General features: G+C 46.6%; 1 protein-coding gene across 3 annotated transcripts in view; it reads right to left on the reverse strand.

Moving 5' to 3' along the window:
* Positions 1–24,575, reverse strand: part of LOC135909358 (uncharacterized) — a 258,447-nt gene that overhangs the window by 138,850 nt on the left and 95,022 nt on the right. For all 3 annotated transcript variants that reach the window (XM_070532577.1, XM_065441307.1, XM_065441306.2), the window contains exon 5: positions 21,790–22,074. In XM_070532577.1, coding sequence (XP_070388678.1) covers positions 21,790–22,074 — 285 coding nt within the window. The remainder of the gene's footprint in view (positions 1–21,789; positions 22,075–24,575) is intronic.

Raw genomic sequence — 24,575 nt, forward strand, 5'->3', positions numbered from 1 at the left:
AGTTTTCCTATAAAATTATAATGACTTAGAGCTGACGCTATTTGGTAACTTATTCGAGTGATATCTCGTGAGAAAGTGGGATGAGTGACTTAAGCAGTTAGACTTAAGCACTTTAAAAGGATGATCAAGGCGCGGAAAGATACGATGGGCGGGCAAGATGCGGCATGCGCTGAAAGACGACCTGCAATGACAAAGATTGTGAACATGCGAAAGAAGTCTTATCAGGCTTGGATTTTCTAGAGGGAGGAGATTTAGGCATATGTGATTGTTAGTGATGCTAGACGTTCGTGAGTAATTTTGTTTTGTACTGAATCTAGCTAGTTTATGAGGTACGACTGATGCGGGTGGCATATAACAGACGCGTAATCTATTTTCGAACGAATGTCGTATAGGCCAATAATTTAGTGGACTTGTTTGCCGAGTCAAGGTTACGCCTAATGTAGCCAAGGGTTTTACACACGCTGCTACTAATCGCTTCGATGTGTTGATTTCATGAAACGTTTGATGATAAATTGATTTCCGGGTATTTTATTGTGTGCGCATGTGCAATACTAATGCCGTTCATCGAGTATTAGGTAAGCATCACGTTACTAGCTATACTGAAAGCTATAACCTTAGTGTTTCAAACATTTATTTGCATTTCCCAATGTTTACACCAGTCAGTAATTTTCGCGAGGTCAGATTGCAGAATGTCAGTGTTGGAAGAGTTGATTACTTGTCTATATATACGCAATCTGCAAATAGTCGTATTGTAGATTTAATATTATTGCAGATGTCGTTGATGTGTAGTAGGAATGAAATTGGTCCCAATACCTGCCCTGTGGCATCCCAGATTTTACTAGTGATCGCGAAAAAGAAAATTCATTAGCAGTTACAAATTAGTACTGGTTATCTAAAACTTTACTCATCGAATTTGTAGTTCTACTATTTATATTAAAATAGCGAAATTTCAATAATGAACCGTTATGAGCGACTTTTCTAAAGCCTTCACAAAATCAATAAATAAGGCATCTATTTGCGATGAATCGTTCATAGCTTGGTACAGGTCAGAGACTATCTTGAATAGCTTCGTCTCACATTAGCGACCCTGTTGGAACCCGTGTTGGTTAATGAAGAGAAGATTGGGCTCTGTTAGGTATTTCATAATTTGTGATGATATAATGCGCTCGAATATTTTATATGGAATAATGATCAGTGAAATAGGTATGTACTTACAGACAGGTGATGGGTCACTGGACTTAAATATCGGGATTATTTTAGCTATTTTTTATCCACCAGGGAAGTATCCTGAATCAATAGATTGTTGAAAAAGAGCGGCAAAAATGCGATAGATCGCTACTTTAGTTATTTTAATAGTTTCCGACAGATTCCGTCTGGACCAGGAGCCGACCTGTTCGAAAGACGATCAATAGCAGCTTCAATGACCTTCTGAGTGATTATGATATATTTTATATTGGAGGTGAAAGAACCGAGTTCAATATCAGCGGGAACGGGAAGTTCACTTCTAAGAACACAACAGAAGAAATAATTTAATGCAGTAGCGACCTTTGATGGTGGAAGGAACTCGTTGTAATTAATTATGGAAATGAAGCCTTACGATGACGGTTTGGGGTGTATTACTTTCCATCATTTTTGTTGGTGTTTGCAAACATGGTGGAAATATTATGGCAAAAAATTTTGTCTTTAGCTGCTTTAATTTCGGATTTGCATAAGTTGGATTGTGTCCGATAGCACTTCCAGGCGTCATCAGACGTCGACAGTTTAGCTTCTGAACAAGAGCGCTTTTTTATTAATACAGCGACTTACGAGAGAGGGGAACCACGCACTTCCAGTATACAGAGTTATTTGTATTTTTTATATGTACTTTTCTTCAGGTTCACTCAGTCAGCTTATTACGAATTATCATCCAGTTATCATCGCTATTACGATCATACATGCGGCTCAAGAATTCTACGCCGGAACCTCACTGGTGATCATTTCAAAATTTGCTCGCACATAATCATAATGGTTTCTTTTCTTGTACACTTGTTTTGCGCTTTAGATCGTATTCACCGTGGACGACATTGTGGCCACTAATACAATCTAACACATGAACAGCCACGTTGATGGGTTCAGTGGTTAACACAAGATCCAACATAGCATCCCCCCGTGTTTTGCAAGCTTCGTTGGTCATCCACCTTCACGGAATGATATGGCTCATGATTTTAATAATAAAAGTTGATTCTGATTCTAACCCCTGCCATTGAAGTGCACGAAAGAAAACGCAGTGCCCGGAAGGAATGGTAACGATTGGTGAAGTTAAATGCAATAATGAACCATCATGGCACCACGCGCATTGCATCGTGTTTTTATTTAGCGAGCTGGACTCGTGAGGAAAAGGCGGCAACAGTGAATCTGACGCATCTCTTTGGGATTGTTGACGATGCATGAGAGGAAACAATGTCGGTCCTGTGCCGCAAATAAACAGAGGACGCATTTTGCGCTAACTTATAAACCAATTATTTCAATGTTCATGACCATTTTTCTACCATACACAGTGGATCACTGCTCATGTGTGGGCAGGGTGGTTTGGTATGCGCCGCAGCAATCGTGACTACTGCTTGAAAATGACAAGAAGTTGAAACCAGTTAACGCGGGTGGATGTAACAGCAAAAACGCATAAGACTGAAGGACAGGGTGACAGCATGGAGTGGATTTCCTAGTTCACAAAGTTGCCATTTTCCGGTAGTTTCACACGCCTGTGAAAACGTATTTGGAACTGTTGCCAACTTGACAAAATCTTCCATAACTCCAATTTGTGAAGTTCCAAGTTTTAAAGTGAAACATCCTTTGCCTCTTCCCTTCACTTTGCGAGCTCTGACTAATGTTGTCTTGTTGATTATAAAACGTGGGCCCCTTGCTATGTGCCAGTGAGTGCCTACGCTAATTCACAAGCAAAGCCACTGGGCATCCGCAATTGGGCATGTGCCACTAGGTATGCTTCCAGATCGGCAACGTGCACCACTGCGAACGGGATACGGGGTATGTGCCACTTGGTGTGTTTCCTATTACACCATTTGGGCCACTTGGTATGTGAGCAATACTGGACACTTGTCCAGAATATATGTGAAGGTGTTGGCTGCCGATGAGTTAAGAAGTCGGTAACAGAAGCAGCCAAGTCTAGAATATAAAATGTAAATTTAATAAAGATAGAGCAACGCATACATTTTAATATTATAATAACTAGAGGGAAATCTGGCGCTGCGATCGCCCAACCATCATAGCAATGATGGAAAGTACAGGCTACAGATTGGTAATCTGTTGACTGGCAACCTAGTCTACATGTATTTTTGGCAGTTTTAGTTTCGGTCCAAGTGCAACTGCTGCAACCCGCAGTGGAACAGTGTGACGCAAAGCTCTCTGCCTTCATTCTGTTGCTCGAAGTGGCGGTAGGACGCTGTGACAGTGGCTGGGACAATGCTTGTGTCGTGGTGTGGTGTGGAAGGCCTGACAAGAAAGTGACGGCATCGTAAACGTTGAAAGAACGTGTTTTCTCAGTTTTGACCTTGGTTGGCGCTGTAGCGTTACGTGCTTTATGAAACTTCAGAAGAGCAAGAAACTGACACAAGATATACACAGTTGTACTTCTAGTGGCCCGATAATCAAATTCGATCGAGGGCTTTATTGCGCATCGCTAGTTTACGTCCTCATTGAAATGTGTGTTTCTGGACATTTGAGAACACAGACTTACTGGTTTTTGCTTCTTGGCTGTAGTCTGCTGTCGCAAAATGAGCAAGTCTAAAGCCAGGCCATAACAGCTGCTGTCGCACGCTTCAGAAACGTACATCAATATGAAATATAACGAAGCATGCTCGCAGAAGGCCACAAGCGTACTAGCTAGCACTGCAACAAATTTTCTTAAAAGTACTTGAAGACGTTCAGCAATCTTGACAGCTGACTCAGCCTTTCGAAACAGCGAGAGAGTTCACAAGTGCCGGTCGTCTGCGAGGAAGTGTCACCTCTGCAGCGAACGGGCGTCGTAGCAGAAGACACTTCCTTTCAAAGGCGCAGCACTTTCTCCCAGTAAAAAAAAAAATCATTTCCACGAATACTGCATGAGTATATTTATATAAGTGCATGCATGGTTGTTATTGCTGTTGTAAAAATAAATAATTATTCGGTGGCGCTAAATCGGGAACAGAATTGGCGAAGAATGCATACCGCGATGTGCCCTGGTGGTAAACCGTGCTTCAATCTCAAAGTCATGCATAGATTATGTAATATCTTTTGCATTATATCAGATGCTGCAGAAATAAAATCAGGTTTTACGAAATAATCTTTGACTATAGCTTCGTTTACTGCACGGCAAAGAAAAGCCACTAGTCTAAAGATCGAAGCTGATCCGAAGCCTGTAGTTCCCATCATTCCCATGTAGCTTGAGGCAACGCTCAGGAGAGCCCCCGTAGACACTAATGTCACATTTCCCTCTGGAGTATTTATTTAGAAACACTATGGAGCATAGCGTGCATGGAGCCAATCAAGTTGAGCTACATAGTCATGAACAAGGGGAAGCGATGAAATGCCGATAAGCGTAAATGAAATCCTCGTTTACAGCCGATTGCAGCATTTAAGCAATTAAGCATTTAAGCGATTGCAGCAATTTTTACTCCACCAGCACTTTTAAGGCCCAACCATTGGCACACGTCCGCACGCTTCAGCACGTGCCATTGCTTCAAATGCGTCAAAAGTGTAGGTCGTGAACACTGTGACGCGTGTCGACGCTCGAAGCTTCGAAGATAGACGATGCGTGGTACGTTTCGCTGGCGTCCACCAATCAGAGGCTGCGAAGCCTCCGGCTGCTATGCCTATGATGGCTGCCGATGCGAAGACGCTGACACCAACAACTGTCCGAGTTCTTTGGACGCACGTACGACGCGCATGACGGTATTCTTGAAAGACTGTTTTGATACTACTTAGGCAACGACAGTGTAGTGGTGGCGTAGAGGTAAAACATCCGCCTCGTGTGCAAGAAAACCGTGGTTCGAATCCCGTTGACGCGCAATTTTCCACCGGGTAAAAAATATCTGTGTGTTAATAAAATTGCACAAAAGGCCTGGAGTGTGACCTGATCTCGGTGACCAGAACCTGTAACCGGCCGGACCCTGGTGCAGTACATGGCCACAACCTCCTATATGAATACAACAATCAAACCCCGGCCCTCAGTCCACAGCAGCTACGAAGCAACTAACCAAGGTGTCGGTCAGACCTGCAACACAGCACAGGGTGCTAAGAATTCCTGTTTCCGGACAGGCCGCCACTGGAATCTGAACCTGGGTGTAGACAAGCCATATGTAAAAATACTAAAAATATCTATAGCGTTTCCACATCCAATGTAGTCCTACATAAAGAAAGCAACCAAATCTCAATAAAGAAGGCCGTCAGGTAATGAGATACGATCTCTCCAGTGCTATTCGCACCGTGTTTACAGGAGGCATTCAGAGACCTGGATTGGGAAGAATTGGGGATAAAAGTTAATGGAGAGTACCTTAGTAACTTGCGATTCGCTGATGATATTGCCTTGCTTAGTAACTCAGGGGACCAATTTCAATGCATGCTCACTGACCTGGAGAGGCAAAGCAGAAGAGTGGGTCTAAAAATTAATCTGCAGAAAACTAAAGTAATATTTAACAGTCTCGGAAGAGAACAGCAATTTACGATAGGTAGTGAGGCACTGGAAGTGGTAAGGGAATACATCTACTTAGGGCAGGTGTGGACCGCGGATCCGGATCATGAGTCTGAAATAATCATAAGAATAAGAATAGGCGGTGGTGCGTTGGGCAGGCATTCGCAGGTCATGAACAGCAGCCTGTCATTATCCCACAAGAGAAAAACGTATAACAGCTGTGTCTCACCAGTACTCACGTACGGGGCAGAAACCTGGAGGCTTGCAAAAAGGGTTCTACTGAAATTGAGGATGACGCAACGAGCTATGGAAATAAGAATGGTGGGTGTAACGTTAACGGATAAGAAAAGAACAGATTGGGTGAGGGAACAAACGCGAGTTAATGACATCTTAGTTGAAATCAAGAAAAACAAATGGGCATGGGCAGGACATGTAATGAGGAAGGAACATAACCGATGATCATTAAGGGTTACAGACTGGATTCCAAGGGAACGGAAGCGTAGCAGGGGGCGGCAGAAAGTTAGGTGTGCGGACTAGATTAAGAAGTTTGCAGGGTGAACATGGCCTCAGTTAGTACACGACCGGGGTAGTTGGAGAAATATAGGAGAGGCCTTTGCCCGTCAGTGGGCGTAACCAGACTTATGATGATGGTGACGACGACGACGACGACGACGACGATGATGATGATGATAATGATGATACGACACCACCGACGACTGTGGTTTGTGGCAGTGCGACGCAGATACGAGACGTGTTCGAACGACGCCGACAAATCCAACCTAACTACTGAGTTCCGCGGGTCTCAACGCGATCGTGTGCTAAAACGTCCAACCGAATCACGATTGCCGCAAAGTCTGTGCTTGGCGTATATGTATCTTGTTGTGTTCGAAACGAATGGAATATACTTCCTAATTCCGAAGACTGGATAATCAGCACTCGGCTAACGCCGATGTTGTTTACGTTACGCATTGGCCTAGCGCGTCCATCGAGTTCCTAACTGGCGAGTGAACGGAGCCAGCTGAGAAATTTTGTCGAAGGAAATGAATTTTCACCTCCGTTTGTCGCGGAAGCCATTAAAAATATGGCACTCCTGACTTCGTGAGGCGTGTGATGTGGTGAATGAACCATGTGGAGCTCCTGGTGGCACAGCGCGGCGCGTTTTGTGTGGTCTCAGTTGACATAAGCTTAACGGACGGGTAATGCTTTCTTATCAGAAGCAAAGATAACTTTCGAAAAGTAAAGACACTAGTAGCCGGACAATGGGAAGTCCGCGCATCTTCAGCCATGCCGTCCGTTTCAGCTGACAGTGAGCTCTTGTATTCGACATGTGAATCCATTTCAGTACAAGTGCACAGTATTTCATCACTCACTTCATTCAAGTGCCTGGGTCTTATGGACTAGTTGGGGAAAAATCGTTCGTGCAGCCCTCAGAAACATTGACGGACTGATGGAAACTTAACACAGTGCTGTCATGTTTGAGTCAGTGTGTCCCTGTGCTTGAGCACTGAGAAAAGAAATCATCTCTTTGCAATATGTGCACCGTGCAATGCACAGGAGGACCAGCATCCTGCAAGACCTGTGCATGCAGCCGCGTATACCAGGATAGCTGCGATGCCTGCTTGAGAAGCAGTACGTACTACGTCACTGAAACTAATTGGATTTTGATCTGTTTCTTTTTGGTTTAGGGAAAGAGCAGATGGTGCAAGTGCGTTGCAGGGAAGGTGAAACGGAGTCATCAGTGCTTTGTGCTGTCGGTATGCTTAAACTGCTGGAATCTTTTCAGCTTCCACTAAAATGTTTCTCGCTGAGATACAATAAACTGTGGTCAGGAAAACGATCAAGACCGAGGTCCTAATGCATCTTCGCAGAACGTGTTTGATTAACAAGTGGCGACATTAATCATGCAAACAACATATGCGCTTGAAATAAACGCGTTCTGTAAATGTGAACGACTGGGCCTCAAATAACAAACTTTGTAGTTGCACTGCAAAACGTTCTGCCATGCGTATAAGCCACAACAAAACTGATGCGTGTCCAACCTACTTCCTCGAAGGCACTCCTCTCAAGAATGTTCGGCAACTTCCCATTCTGGGTGTAACAGTCAGCCATTCTCGGGACGTTTCCGCATGTCACCAGCACTGCATCTAAGGCTCATCCAATTCTTGAGTTTGAGTCCCATGTCTCCCTTCCCTGTGGGCCAAAGCCTTCAGAGCACTCTACACTTCTTTAATTCTGCTACGGCTTGAGTATTGCTCATCAGTACAGTCCCCGTACTATACTCCCCTCGCTGACAAACTTGAGCTTGTTCAGCGCCGGTCAACACAGATAATATACTTTCGTCTTTTCAGTCGTCGCAAGGTCATGCCAGCCTACGACGATCGCCTTAATGCCCTCATGTGGCACGCCCTGCAATACGAGCGCAACATTGCACTAGTCTGGACAGCACTCATCTTTCTTCTTCAGGCTGTCCGAAGAAGCGGTCAAGAAAGCCTGCGCCTCATCACGCCTGTGCAGCCCGACACCCCAACCGCATGTTTATATCTGGTATACAGAGCATTCTCTTCACCCCCTGGCCATTCGGACTTCCCGTCTTTGGGACCGCACTGAATCGGCACTCCTGTGCGTTGTACACACGTCGACTACTCAGTCCTAGCGCTGTGTGTTTGCCATGCTCTGCTATTGTGCAAGTATGTGCGTGCGTGCGTGCGTGCACACGTGTGTATGGGTGGGTGGCTGTTTTCTGCACCCTTGAAATTCCTGCCCTAGATGGCCGGCTATGAGACGCTCTAGAGTGCAGGCTTGGGCCTTTTCTTTAGCCTTGCGAGCTGTCTAGAACGTCATGTTACCGATAAGTTTATTATTATTATTATTATTATTATTATTATTATTATTATTATTATTATTATTATTATTATTATTATTATTATTATTATTATTATTATTAGAATGATCACGATGATCACAAGAAAACTGTTGAAGCAAACATGACAAGTAATTGAAAATATTTCTGGAGCACCGAAGTTTTCTTCTTGATGAAAAATCTGTTGATGCCACTGTTGATGCCATTGCAGAACATTTCTGTTCTGTATACGGTGCAATAGATGCTTCTTGCAACCTTCCTTCTCAGTCTAGCACTTTGTGTGCTCTATAAGTCAATGAAGGCTTTGTTTGCAAGTGTATGAAGCGTCTCAAACCTTCCCTTTCTTGTGGTGCTGATTGTATTCCTTCCGGAGGGTTCAGCCGCCGCTATGGATCAAGAACCGACTCAAGACAACGAAGACGGGACTTGGTTTCTCGTGGCCCGCAAGCGCAAGAAACAGGTCCAAGCTACGTCGAGCTTACCACCCAACACCGAACCTGCACAGCAGGACCACCTACATCTGACATTGCGCAATAAGAGCTCGCAGCTGCCCCCGCTACCGATCAACGACTTGAAAGTGGTCTTCCGACCGAGAGATGGACTGAATCTCGGTGAGTGGCCGCAGCACTCTATAGCCAGGGCTATAGGCACAGCGGCTCAATTAAACGAGAGCACGCTCCACCAGCTAACCATCCGCATACGCCGAGAGCAGAACGTCGCAGTGGTCAGCACACCGGACGAAGAACTAGCGGCAAGACTGCAGCTGATCAAGTCTATATGCCTGGAAAACAAGCAGTACGAGGTTCAGGCCTATGTGGCTGCTCCGGATGCTTCCTGCAAAGGAGTCATCTCCGGCATCGAAAAGAACACAACCCCGACAACGCTGATGACAAATATCCGATCACCGATGGCTCAGGTCCTGCATGCAAGAATGATGGGAAATTCAGCCACGGCCATCATCACGTTCTCTGGCATTCGGGTTCCCCGGTACATCTACTATTACGGAGCAGAATACCGGTGCTACATTCATAAACCCCGACAGCAGCTGTGCACCGTGTGCCTCTCCACGGGTCATCGAGCAGATGTTTGCCCAACCCCGGATAAACCCCGGTGTGCTGCGTGCGGAACTTCCAACCCTTCCGAAGGACATGATTGCACGCTGAAATGTTTTCATTGTGGTGGTGAACACCCCGCCACTGACTCTCGATGTCCTGTAAGGCAACGCAAACCCTTTAACAAAAGCCACGTGTTCCGAGCGCAGCAGAAAATGGCGGAGCAACAACTCCAGCAAGACAAGAAGTCTAGCAAGGTAACGACATTCAACGGTGCGGCACCTGCGACTACTGATGCAACACGTGGTCGTCCTCACTACCGATCCCGGGGACACAGCCAGTCCCAAAGTCGCAGTAGGTCCAGGGTCCGCATGCCGTCCAAGGACCAGAAACAACCACGTGGTCGAAGCCGATCTGGGAGCCGCAGCCTGACGCAGCAGAAACAGCCACCGAAGGAACCTCAGGCCGCGTGGACGAAAACGCCCGACCATCTCACCAGGAAGGCGACAGCGGTGAGTTGGTCAGCGCAGTTTCCCCCTCTTTCCTCCTCCCTTCCTTCACCTCCGTCCGCACAGCAAACAAACAAACAAAACAAACTGTCTCCCACAGCGACGCTTTCACTCACCCAGACACACACACTCGCACCTAAGAAACTTCCTCACAATTCCTGCACCAAACAAGAAGTGTGCGAAATGATAGAGGAAATGGCAACTGTTTTAAGGGCGGAGATGCAAAAAATGAAGGAAGAGATCATGGCTGATGTCAAGCACATGCTACAGCAGGTCATACAACAAGCCATGACTGACATGAAACAATTCATCAGTGCAACTTTTAGCTCAACTTTCAACCAGCAAAACGACTCACTTCCACATGACACTAACGCCACCAGAGAACCAAGAAGGTCGCACCCTTATACCCGTCCGGCTCGTACAACAACACCTGCCCTCACCAGCGAGGCGGTATCAACCAATCATGGCCAGCAAACGTAAGAGGCGCACTACCACCACCTTCCGGGTGTGGCAATGGAATTGCAGAGGGTACCGAAGGAAGAAGGGTTCCCTCACACAGTTCCTAGCCACACGTCCTCACCCACCAGACGTTATAGCACTTCAAGAAGTACATTGCACTCCCACACTCACTGGATACAATACATACACCGACAAGCATGACACCACCAAACAACCACTAGCTGCCACCCTTGTGTCCAAACAAATCACAGTGATCGAGCACACGCTCGACAGCTCCCACATCCCGCATGTGCTCTTAGAAATTGTACCTAGGAATCGATATGAAACCAGCTTGTTTTTGCTTAATATCTACAGTGCACCCAAATCGCGACGAGACGACTTCGGACAGCTTTTTTCGGCCGCCAGTAAACAAGCGAAAAAATTGATTATTTTGGGAGATTTCAATGCGTCCCACCCAGCCTGGGGGTACCAAACAGAAACTCCAAAAGGCCGCCGTCTAGCACACGCCATGAACCTTCATCAATTCACTCTGCTGACAGAACCTGACAAACCAACCAGAATGGGTAACAGTGTAAGCAGGGATACCTGCCCTGACCTAACTATGGTCAAGGGGTTGACTAAATGCTCCTGGAACAACCTAATGGAGAATCTGGGCAGTGACCACAGCATTCTAGCCACAGACGTCCAACTGGCGGCCACACGCACCCCAGAACGTTCAATTAAAATAACGAACTGGGACACTTTCCGGCGCAACAGAACCAAATCTGAACAACACGACCCGCCATCTCTACGCGAGTGGACACAACAGGTACAAGCAGATTTTAAAGCCGCCACTAAGCAAATTACTGCAACAACGGAGACACCCGATGTGGACAGACATCTGCTCCATCTCTGGGATGCTCGAAGAGGCCTGACGAAACGATGGAAGAGGCAGAGGCACAACCGTAGGCTGAAACAAAGAATCGCCCGGATCACAGCAGAAGCTGAAGAATACGCCACCAGCCTCACTAATAGCAATTGGCACAACCTCTGCGACCGCCTTAATGGCACACTAAGTAGTTCAAAAACGTGGTCTCTCCTCAGAGCACTACTCGACCCAACGCACACAAAAACGCACACAACGAACACAGTCCGCACTATCATCCACAAAGAACAAATGAATGATGACGCGCTCCTCCAAACACTGCAACAAAGATACATTGCTACAGGCCACCGACCGGAGTACAAAGAGTATCCACACGAGGAAGAAACACAATTGGACGGCAACATTACAGAGACAGAAGTGAGGGCAGCCCTACACGGCATAAGACGAAACACGGCGCCCGGAGCAGACGGCATTCACTATGCACTGCTACGCAACCTCGACGACCAGTCCATACGGCAACTCACTGCATACTACAACGACAATTGGCAAAACGGAACGCTTCCACAGGAATGGCGACACGCCGATATCACCTTAATTCCGAAACCCGGGAAACCACTGTCCCTCCAAAATCTCAGACCCATTTCCTTGACTTCGTGTATTGGCAAACTCTTCGAGCACGTAGTGCTAAATCGCCTCCAGCCTCACCTCGAAGCGAACCAATTCTTTCCCAATACCTTATTCGGCTATCGACCAGGTCTGTCTGCGCAGGACATACTCCTACAACTTAAGGAGGATGTTGTGGATGGTCCAAGTAAAGCTCAAACAAGAGCCATTCTGGCGTTGGACCTCAAAGGAGCATTCGATAACGTCTCACATGACCTCATTCTAAACAACCTTGCATTCTCCCGATGCGGAAAGCGCATCTATGATTATGTCCGAGCCTTTTTATCTGACCGAACAGCCACCATCGGCCTAGGTGATATTCGGTCGGATATCATAAAACTTTCCGGCAGAGGGACTCCCCAGGGTTCGGTTCTCTCACCCACCCTGTTCAACGTGGCGATGGCAAAGCTACCACAGCTCCTCGACAAACTTCCGAACGTGCAGCACGCCCTGTACGCCGATGATATTACAATCTGGGTGACCACAGGGTCAGACGGCGCCATTCAAGATGCACTACAGGAAGCCGTAAATATAGTTCAGGATTATGCAACAGCCGGAGGACTCACATGCGCAGCTGAGAAGTCGGAGCTCCTGCTTGTACTAAAAAAACGGAACAAGGCCGATATTCCACCAGCCATCACATTGCATCTCAATGGCAACGTTATTCCAAGGGTAGACAGGCTACGTGTGCTAGGACTTCACATACAACAGAACGGGAAGGCCACACATACCCTACACGTGCTCCGCCAACAAGTTACCCAAATAACGCACATGATAAAACGCATTACAAACCGCCGACAAGGACTGAAAGAAAAAGACGTACTCCGAATCATGCAAGCCCTCATAATTAGCCGATTAACCTACCACCTCCCCTATCATAATCTGACTCAGACTGAGATGCACCAGATGGACACCCTCCTCCGTACGGCACTAAAGGCAGCGCTGGGACTACCCCAACATGCGTCTACGCAGCTCCTACTACGGCTGGGGGTGCACAACACCATCCGCGAACTAGTTGAAGGTCATCTTAACAGCCAATTGCAACGTCTGCAACGAACAATGCAAGGTTGCCACATTCTATCCCGGCTAGGATACCAAATACCAAGAACACCACAACAGGAAAACCGCACACTTCTTCCGCTTAGCATTCGCAACAAAATTCACGTGGCCCCAATTCCCCGGAATATGCACCCTGACCGTCATAAAGGTCGACGAAAGGCAAGAGCACAAGCCCTGGCTCGCCTATTTGGAGATGACAAATCAAACACTCCAGTCCTATACACCGACGTGGCCCGCTACCCACAGAAACGCGCCCTATGTCTGGTCGTACTAGATAGTGCAGACATTCTGCGAGCTTCGGCCACGCTCAACACTGTGGACAGTGGCACGGCGGAAGAGGCTGCTATTGCCCTAGCCATCGTACACGCTTCAACCATGCCGGCGCCGGATGGACCTATAACAGTGGTCACAGATTCTCAGACCGCCTGCAGGACTTTGGCACAAGGGAAGGTGACACCCTACACACACCGCATCCTTACATCATTACACCCCACAGCGTTACACAGGGTGCGTATCGTCTGGACACCTGGACACGCCTCTCTCCATGGTAATGAACGCGCTAATGCGGTAGCCCGAGAGCTCGCTAACCGGGCGCCATTGGAAGAGCTGTCCAACCCAGACGACGCACCGACAGAACCAATGACCTACACTGAAACACTACAATATTACAGAGACACCAGGAGACACTTCCCTCCACCACATAATTCCCTTAATCGAGAGGATGCCGTCGCGTGGCGACAACTTCAAACTAATTCATTTCCCTGCCTCTTTTATCTTCACCTCTTCCACCCCACACACTATCCCTCATACTGTCCCTATTGTGGAGCAAAACCCACAGTATATCATTGCACCTGGGAATGCCCACACCCTCCGGGCTACTCCCCTATTCCTTCACCTTCCCCTTCCTCCTGGGAGACTGCGCTGACCAGCTCAGACCCGCAAGAGCAGCGACGGCTGATCCGGCGGGCACGCGCAGTGGCGCGAGCCAATGGGGCCCTGAAATAAGGGCTCCACCCTGCGAGGAAGTCGCCCAAACTGATGATAAATAAATGTTTTCTCTCTCTCTCTCTCTCTCTTCCGGAGGGTTTAACTATTTCAGACGCTGTCTACACAATTGTGTACAGCAAGATAGTGGATCAAGAGCGAAAGCACGGATGAACGAAATAATATTTAAATGCGTTGCATGCAACTTGAAACACTTATTTTTTTTTTTTATTTAGCAAATACTGCCGGCCTGTATTACAAGCCTTAGGCAGGAGTGGGGTACATAAGTAACAGGAACAAAGAAATCGTACATTGCAACAAAACAACGAGACTCGGCTGGAGTGCAAAACACAGTAGAATCAAAAAAACAAAACACTAGATTCAAAACGAATTGCATGTGTGCCCTATTGTTCACTCAGGGCTTGCAAAAACAAGATAACCGTTTCGGAACTGACCACGTTTCCAGGCAGATCGTTCCATTGAACAATGGTGCGGGGAAAAAATGAGTATTTAAAAACATTTGTTTTGCACGAAATTGCGCCGACTTTTTTGGAATGATAGGAACGCGTAGGGCGGTGGGAAATGGGCTCAACTAGAATGCCTTCCTCTAGTTTTATTGTATTATGACAATATAAGTAAAATAATTTTAGTCGTTCGCGGTGACGTCGGATGTCCAACTGTTCGAGTCCTGCGGTGTGCAGCAGGGCTGTTGGGCTTATACTCCAGCTGTAACAATTAAATATGAACCTGACTGCCTTGCGTTGGACATTTTCTAGTTTCACTTTGTTGCTTTCGGTCCAGGGATCCCATACTGCCGCAGCATATTCTAATAGCGGTCGTACATAGGTTTTATAGGCTAAAAGCTTTATTTCCTGAGTAGATTGAGCTAGTGTTCTCCTCAAGTAATGCAGTTGTCTTAGGGCTTTTTTTTCGATATACGAGATATGTGCATTCCATCGAAGATCAGAGGTTATGTGAATTCCTAAGTATTTAAAGGTATTTACGACTAAGAGAGGTTTGTTGGCTATGCGATATGTAAAACTTAAGGGATTCTTTTTCCGTGTGACAGTCATTGCTACGGTCTTTTTCAAATTCACAGTCATTTGCCACGTCGAGCACCAGTTTTCAATTGTAGATAGCGAATCGCTTAAAAGAAGTTGATCGTTAGGACTAGAAATTTCTTGATAAATTATACAATCATCAGCGAACAATCGCAGTTTAACATGTATGTTTTCAGTAATGTCGTTAATGAATACTAGAAAGAAAAGGGGACCTAGAACAGAGCCTTGCGGAATACCGGAATCCACTGGGACCGCATCAGAAAGGACACCATCGACAACTACACTTTGACGCCTGTGCGAAAGATAGGCTTCAATCCACGAGAGAAGGCAATCGTGTTTTAATATGGGTTTTAATTTTAACAGTAACTTATGATGTGATACGCGGTCGAACGCCTTCTCGAAATCAAGAAAAATGATATCGACTTGACTTTGCCTATCTAATGCTGCTGCCAGGTCGTGGACAGTTGCAATCAGTTGAGTAATAGTGGAAAGACCGCGACGAAACCCATGCTGTCGGTTATCGATAACGTGGTTCTCCTCAAGAAAATCGGTTATGTGTTTACAGATGATGTGTTCTAGCAGCTTTACGGAAGTACACAGAAGAGAAATCGGCCTGTAGGAAGAAGGTGTTGACGGGTTTTGTTCTTTAGGAATCGGAGTGATTTTTGCGAATTTCCAATCTGATGGCAACTCTGAACGTTCTAGCGATTTCTTAAAAACTAAGGTTAAGTACTTTGCACACCACACAGCATAACGGACTAAAAAGGTGTTGGGTATTTCATCGATACCTGGCGACTTCTTGGTGTTTATGTTGAGCAGAAGGGCTAACACGCCTTCCTCAGTTACACAAATGTCAGTGATTGGAGGTAAATCAACCATGGAATAGGACTGTGGTGCGAAACCGTCATGTGTGAATACCGAACTAAAGTACTGGTTGAGCGCCTGTGCAATTTCTAACTTGTCGTGCGTAGTCATGCTACCTGTAGAGAGGCCAAGAACCGTTTTCTTGCGCGGCGCGAGATATCGCCAGAACTTACTTGGAGATGAGACAAGAAAGTTTTTCAGACGCACAGTATGGAAATAGTGTTTAGCCTTACTGATAGAGTCCCGTAACGACTGGCGTAGTGCGGAAATCTTATCGGCTGTGGCCTGTGAGAGACGTTTTGTATGCTGACGTCTTGCTTTTTTCAGTTTACGCCCCAGACGCGCAATGTCCTTTGTCATCCATGGATTGCTGCTGCGCACTATTTTCCGTTTTCTTGGCACAAAATCAGTTATGCATCGGTGAACTAAGTTTTTGAAGAAAACCCACATGTGCTCAACAGAAGAACTCTGTGATTCATACAAACCAGAAAAAGAAGAAAACGAACTGTAAAGCTCATCTAAAATATCGACGTCACTTGCACGTGAGAACAAGGGAATAACTATCTCTTTCTTCTGAAGCTTTGGGGTAGTGTGCAGTTCCAAGGTTAGATTGAGCATTTTGTGGTCTGATATTCCTTCTAAGACATCCACATGGGGGTTACGGCGTAGCAGGTTGGCGGTAACAAGGAAGAGGTCCAGAGTTGACTGTGAGCAATTTTGTACGCGGGTGGGCTCAGTGACTAGCTGAGTCAGATTATGCAAGAGCACCACATCGAGGAATGATTGACAGGCTCTAGTTAAAGCCTCTGGAGTATCGGTTAACCAAATCATCATTGGAACTGTGCTGCCAATTTGAATAAGGTGCAGAATGTTTTAGCAAGATGACTGGGAAGGTAGATGGTTGGGTGTTCTTGCTCGGTGCCAGCATGTTGTATGTAGCGGGTTCACTCCTTTCATTGTTTTTTACAGTTTTATGCACAAGGCATAATTTTCAAGTGGCTCCATAATAAGTCCTTTTCAAGCTTTTGAATACATGAAACAATTCATGTTATCATATCTGATGTTCCTGTAGAGAGCTTTCGCATGGAGTCTAAATTCTGTACACTTGACAAAACTGAATAAACAATTGAAAATCCTTAATCTTTTCTAGAGCTGTACATTTTCTACGAGTCTGAAGATGGTAAAAAAATGTCGGGAAAGCAAACTTTCAATCAATGGGATGAAGTGGCGTCTGAAATGGTTGGGACGTATGGACGCATACTTGCTCCTTGTTTTCACAAGCGTCTTCAATAGTTCACTAAGGTCTAGCACGTTTTGTAGCAGTCGGATGGTAGCATGGATATTGCCCGTGACAAAATGGGGCGCTTGACGTACAGTTACTTACTGCCGGTCTATAGCTATCCTCTGCGCTGCGTCAAGTGTTTGAATTTGTATTGTTTTCCTTGTTTCTCTTAGTGCTAAATACACTTTAATGAATTAACAGCATAGCTTTGTGTACCGACGAATTAAACCTATTTGGGACTGTCAACAGTGTTTACGAATGCATCGACTTTACAAAAAAAATGTTTTCCCTCTCAAACTGATGCAGAAACAATAAGCTACTCTTAAACGCTTCCAATACTATGGCATTAGGTTATACCCGGAGAACACACGATGTGCAATTTTCATACACCCTTCGGTATGCCCCTGTCCAGGGTCCATGAAATGAAAGATTTCGGTGTGTACTTTGACAACACGGTTGACTTCTCTTCACACATTAAATATGCACAGCGTTCCCTTTATGGTCTTGGAAATGTCGGACATTGCATGATATGCACTTACCTGCCCTATTTGTAGAATTCCATTCTGCTGTGTGCCTTCCACTACAAAAGTATGCCGCTGTAGGTGAGGGTCTAACCTGAATGAACAAGTCCAGACTAAATTAATATCTATCTTCAAGCACCATTACTGCCAGTCTGGCGACCATAGTTCAGCCTTCTCAGATATACCTCAAGTCGCAGCTCTAGACTGGACTCAATTAACCAGATCTTTTGTTCCTGTATGAGGTGGTACTTTGTATTATACATTCCCGAAAGCTTCTTGATCATATGCGATTTTTCGTGCCACAACAGTATACAAGGCAGCATTCCGCATTCTCTGCGTAGCCTTGTTGCATTAAACACTGTCCTACACATGGCTCGATTCCAAGAAACGTACTAACAATTGTGGCTGTATTGTTATCTCGGAGTTAACTTCCTGCGTTTTATACATATGTAGATAATCATGTTGTACGATTAACTCTGTTTCACGCTTCCTCATTTTTTTCTCTATTTGTTTCTCTATCTCGCATTGCTTTGTCTATAAAAATAAATAAGCATTGATGTCCAATTGAATGTCGCTGAGCGATCCTTCGAGTTATGAACTCCTGGCGGGCAAGCGAGCGCTTTGAGACGCTCGGCGCGTTTTGATTCGGACTTGCCGAGGTGTAGTTAAAACGTAGGCGAGAGCTTGCGCGGACAAAGAATGCGCAGAAAAAGACATTTCACCGAAGCGACTATAATGCTTTCGTATTCGCACACGTGAGCAGCATTAAGTGTCGCTGAGGATTTTTTTCTCTTTGCTATTCGCAGTTCTTGCTCAAGGAGCGCTGACAGGCTGCGACCGGGTTACAAACAGTAGCAGCGCATATCTATGGATAGGAACCCATAAGCCAACTCGCTATGGCAGAGAGGTGGATTATAAGAAAGCTTTGGCGAAGATAGACGGCCGAGCCAGTTACAAAAAAAGGACGAACACGCACAGGATTTGCGCCCGATTACAAGTAGTATTTGATTCGAAACCGTTCCGTAAACCAACGGCGCCCCGCCTGCGTCACCTGCGAGAAGACATGCGAGTGAAATTTTGAATTAATTGCTTGCAAGTGTGCATTGGTCCGGTTTGTTTAGTCTACTACTACGCTTTCTTCTTTTTTTTTTGTCGGCCTCTCAATTACGCCGCGAACTTGCCTCCTCACTGTACGGCTAATTGTTGTGGAAGAAGACTCTCTGCACGCTGACTTACCACTGCCACGAGATTACGATACTTCGCACAGCATAGTAGCCTTCTTTTTTTGCGGCACGCCTTGCGGGTTATGTTGACCAATGAAATCTTAACGAATTGAAGGCACGCACAAGGATTTTTTACCGACGAAGATGCGAGCTTACGGCGCTGCTTTAGCTGCTAGATCCCGTCGTCACCTCGTTCTTTCCGTCCATGGCTGGTCTAAACTTTAAACAAATGTGCCGTCACTCTGTCTGTAAGCCTTATCTAGCACGAAGTGTGTGTTCGTGTTCATTTGCGATCCAGTCTTCATGAGTCTAAGGTCGTTGTGGCCTTAACGGGTATTGGTGTTAGTCGTATTACCTATAACATACTTTCAATTGGCCTCAAAGGTGAAATCAAATCAAACCAAATTGAATCACTGGGTTTAACGTCAAAAGGCAAAAAAAATATATGAGAGACACGGCAGTGTCTCGGAGTGGATTGCTGCCACCTGAGGTTCTTTAAAGTGCACCCAATGCACGGTAGACAAATGATTTTGATTTCCGTCCCCTTAAAATACGGCTTTTAACATCAGTAATCCAACTCGCGACGTCGAGCTCAGAAGCAAAACACAATAACAATAGGCACTGAAGTACCGTCGAATGTGAACTTATAGAAATTCTTCATATTGGCTACAAAGCACGCGCCTTTTATTGGAATGCACTTTGGCCGAAGCGCCGAACGTCCACTGGGTGTCCCCCGTAACCTGAGCCAAACATTAAAAATATGCAAATGCCATGTATCTGGACACAAGTAAGGTAATGTTGTTTGTCGTCGCTTCGATACACTCAGATTATATTTATAGTTCCGCATAATTTTATAACTTTTAATCAACTTCTCAAATATTATCATCTTGTAGTACGACATGAAAAAATTGGAGGACGCTTAAGCTTCGCCTTCAAGAGTGGGACGCGACAGCGTTCCCGTCGACCCGCCAAGGGGTATAAGACAATGCGCTACGGCACAGCAATCACTTACGATGCGCCCCGCATCGGACTTAGCGCCCACCTATCACGCGGTGAACGTCGAGCAACGCAGCGTTCGGCGCGACAACGAAACGTGCGCCTGAGCGAACGAAACGAACCAAAGAACTCGGTGTCTCGGAGGGCCAGCCAAACGTCGTGATCGGCACGGGCAGAGAGATAGATAGTAATCTAAACCGGAAGCACGGCGAAGCGTCGTCAGGGGAGAGGGAGTCCCGCGACGCGCCTGGCAGCGGTCCCAATGCGCGCGCGGCGCGCCTCCTGTCGGGGCAGCGCCGTACATTGAGAGGAGGGGGTCTTCTGTGTTTGCCGCAAGATGGCTCTGCGTGTGCGGAAAGCGCAAAAGAAATGCGGCGGAAACGCACTTCGCAACTCGTGCAATTGTGACTTCTGTACGTTACGTGTTCATAATTACCGATATACACCGCAGTATAACTTTCCACGGCTGGTTTCGAAGGCAACACCGCATTCACTAGAGGCGCGTTTGCACCGCTTGGAAGCATCGAACTCGTGGCTGAGTGGTAGCGTCTCTGTCTCACACTCCGGAGACCCGGGTTCGATTCCCACCGGGCCAATCTTGGAAGTTGCTTTTTATTTATGAAGCGCCTGCCGTGATTTATCGCTCACGGTCAACGCCGCCGACGCCGACACCCGACACCGACGACACCGGCTTTTCTGCGACACGAGCTCCTTAACGCTATCGCGTTAAAACTCTCGATAGAGCCTTCGGTTGCTCGATGCATGATACATAAAAATGTTTTTCCCAGCGTGACAGAAGCCCCCAAATACACGCAAAGTGCCTCGAGCGGCCAGTAGCGAGGCAATATTGCGTGTATTTGCGAGCTTCTTTCACGCTCGAAAAAAAGAAACGCTTTATTGTAGCACGTATCGAGCAACAGAAAGCTGTATCGGGAGTTTTTGATGTTGCTCTACAATTTTGTTATTTTCATGTAATGATAACATTTGAGAAGTTCATTATTTAATTAAGACTAATTATCTAATTAGGTGGAATGCAAAAAGATATGATGCGAGTATCTCCAAGGAACGGCAAACAATATTACCTTGGTTCTGTCTAGCTAGGTGGCATTTGCATATTTTTTCATTATTGGCACAAGTTACGCGGGACACCGTGTATACTAAAAAGTACATGAAAGTGGCGCCATCGTCTTGTCACACAAATATGTACCGTTGTCATTAACAGTAGTTGAGCAATTATCGTCGGTGAAGCGAAGGATTTGACAAGGGGACTTGCCTTCTTCAGGGCAGCAACTGCTTTCTTTAGCAGCGTTCACGCGCGAGCAGCTGACTCAGCGCATGCTCCAAGAAGCTCAGCAACAATCCTTGTTCGATCAGGTTTAATCGGTTCCTGGTAACTTCAGCACTGTTTGAACGCGTACCGTGAATCTCGGATTCCCGGTGCCCGAACCTCCTTACTCGATTCGTTTGCTGCTAGAGATCTGCACGAACGGAACTTCACGATTACCATTTACCCCGCGAATTGTTAGCCTTACATTTTGGCTTCCTGCGACGCATCGCATTTCCACGTGTATCTGCAGTGACCACTGGCGTTCGATGCACGCAAACAACAAATCGATTAATAAACACACGGCCACGCGTGCCAGTCGGCAAGACTTCCGGCATCTCTGGTGCGGCACGGTGCGCGAAAAGCTCACTCGACGCAGAGCCCGCGGTGCACGACGCCTCTTACAGGGCAGGCAAAACGGTTGGCCGCTCCTCGGCGCCCTCCTGCGTGGCGCCGCGGGCGTCGGTGGTCGCGAGGGCGGTTCTCCTCGCAGGCTCGCGGGACGAGCGCGGCCGGAACACCCACTGCGTGTGGGAGAGCTCGATGGTGCGGCCCGAGGCGGCCGGTCGGTGCGGCGGCTGGCCGCTGAGCAGCGTGTACGCGGCCAGGAACCCCACGTAGTAGAGGCACACCAGCACGAACAGCGACACCGCCACGCAGTACTTGAGCGACTGGTCGTCGCCGGCGACCCTGCGCACCGCGCCGGAAATCGCGCGTGCAGAAAACCGGCGTGAACACGGCCATACGGGCTGGCCGCATAGCACCGCCGTTCTAATAAAGCGAAGCTTTCTAGGTAACCCTTTTCTGGCCTTGCTCGCCACGCGAGATGAGGTCGCTTCATTGAAGCATATCATATTGACCGCAAATAAAGACGGGGACAGAGGGAGAGAACACATGAACAGCACGGGCGGTAACTTTCAACTGTTTCATATACGGCAGCCCGTGGTCATAGATAGGCATATAGAACATGCGCAGATTGCAGCAAACAAGAACACTCATCAGCCTAGCGTGGCAACCAATTATAAAAAAATATTTCCCATTGAAAGAACCTAATGGAGGTGTCACTAAGACAGTCTTGGGCTTTCTTTATGTGATACGCCTCCACCAGTTCGCGTGCAGTCTGGTCATGGCTTCTCCCCAGAATCTTTATCTCCTTAAAGAAAGGTGCACAGCGACAGGCATTGCAGTGCGCGGGCAAGTGCGCCAATTCATCTTTCGTTAACATTTGTTCACCTTTGTTCATGTTCCAGGGCTCGATCGTTCAGGCACCGTCCTGTCTGCTCTATGTAGGGCTTGCCACACGCCAGGGGTATTTCGTACACAACTCCAACATTGCATTTTTCATACGGTTTGGTGTGGTTCTTGCCACAGCCTTGCCTTTCTTTAGGATCACAGGAGGTGCGGGGGCAGAACCGCGCCAGCTTAAAAGGGGCTGAAAAGACAAGGGGGACTCCAAACCTGCCTTCCACCTTCTTTCCTTAGGTTGTGAGTGACCCTGTGAATATACGGCATCACTTCAGGTCTTACGGCCATATTAGTCGTCCTTACCCTTGCTTTGCTCCTAGATCATTTTACCTTCTGCAGGAGGGTTTCCACCACTGGCGTTACCATCAAGTCAGGGAACCCTGCCATCGTAAGACGGGAAATCTCTTTGTCAAAGGCAAGCTGCATCTTGTGCACACACGATTTGCGGAGAGCCGATTCTAAGCAGGGCATCGCTACTCCTCGTTTAACATTCTTTGACTGGGAGGAATCATATGGCACCAAGTCCTTCTGTGCCCAAGGGAAGTATGCAAAATGCAACGTAGGAGTTGTGTACGAAATCCTCCTGGCGTGTGGCAAGTCCTACATAGGGCAGGCAGGACGGTGCCTGAATGATCGAGCCAAGGAGCATGAACAAAAGTTGACGAAATCTCTCCCTCTGTCCCCGTCTTTATTTGCAGTCAATATCATATGCAGTAAACACCAACTAGGCCAAGTTAAGTTCTTCTACTTCATTGAAGGGCGCGGGAATCTTAAAAAAGTCACTGTTTCACCCGAAAGGCGAAGCATTGATTGCGGTAGGAAACTATTAGACAGATATGCGAAGTAGAGTTAACTTTATTAGCCGCATAAACTGCTTTTAAGCGGCAGCATACCCAGCTAAATGCTATGGTCCTTTGTACGCGGAACGTTTGGGAGCATTTCACTCTCTGCGCGCAAGCTGGCATGTCACGTTGTATTTTTTTTTGTATTTCGTCGTTGGCATTTGTAGTAAGCGGACAAAAACTAATACTTAATAGAAAATTAGAAACTGTTTAACCGGACGTCTTGGAAACCACTCTACATTTTTCTAATTGCAACTTTTTTGCATAACTTCATTGCTTCAGAAATTGGTCAATTTCTCTTGACTAATTATCCAATTGAGAATACAACAAATAGTGTGACTTACTCCATACCATACTCACCAACACACATTTGCTCGCGTCGCCTTAGAGTGCAATGACACATATTTAAGCTCTGACTGAGGTTAGCTGGGACACCCTGTATATATACATGCCTATGTATGTATATATACCCTACGTTACCTATATATACCCTATATATACCCTACCCTACCCTCAGGCCGACCTCTCGGCATTTCGTGTCATTAAACTTCTTTCTCTCTCTCTACCCTACAACAGCGGAAACTTGCAACACCGGCTTTGGGGGGAGGCGAGGGGGGGCGGGCAGGCGCCTCTAGCTTTGCAATACCGACTACTCTGCCTGCCGTGGCCTCTTCAACTGCGACTAGCCCTCAATGCCATCTTTGCGGGACTCCGTGGTGACGGCGCCGACGAATGGCTCGACAACTGCGACCGCGTGAGTTCGTGCAATCAGTGGACCTACACCGACAAATTGACGTACGCCGCATTTCATCGCGAAGGCATTATATGCCCTATGAAGCAGAAAAGCCAGCATTGTAGGCAACATTGTAGCATTGGTGCCAAAAGTCATCATCCTCTGTGACGTCATCAGTGCGTTGTATGACACCAGTAGTATTATAGAATTAAAGTTAAAACAATTTAGTAAGGCAACATAAGGTGGAGTAAACTGAATCAAGGTGCAGTAAAGTGAACTAAGGTGAATTAAAGTAGGTTAAGCTAGATTAAAGTGGATTAAGGGGGAGAAAAGTGGATTATGATGGATTAAAGTTGGTAGAAATTAGAGCA

This window comes from Dermacentor albipictus, chromosome 1, assembly GCF_038994185.2.
Source record: "Dermacentor albipictus isolate Rhodes 1998 colony chromosome 1, USDA_Dalb.pri_finalv2, whole genome shotgun sequence".
Taxonomy (NCBI): domain Eukaryota; kingdom Metazoa; phylum Arthropoda; class Arachnida; order Ixodida; family Ixodidae; genus Dermacentor; species Dermacentor albipictus.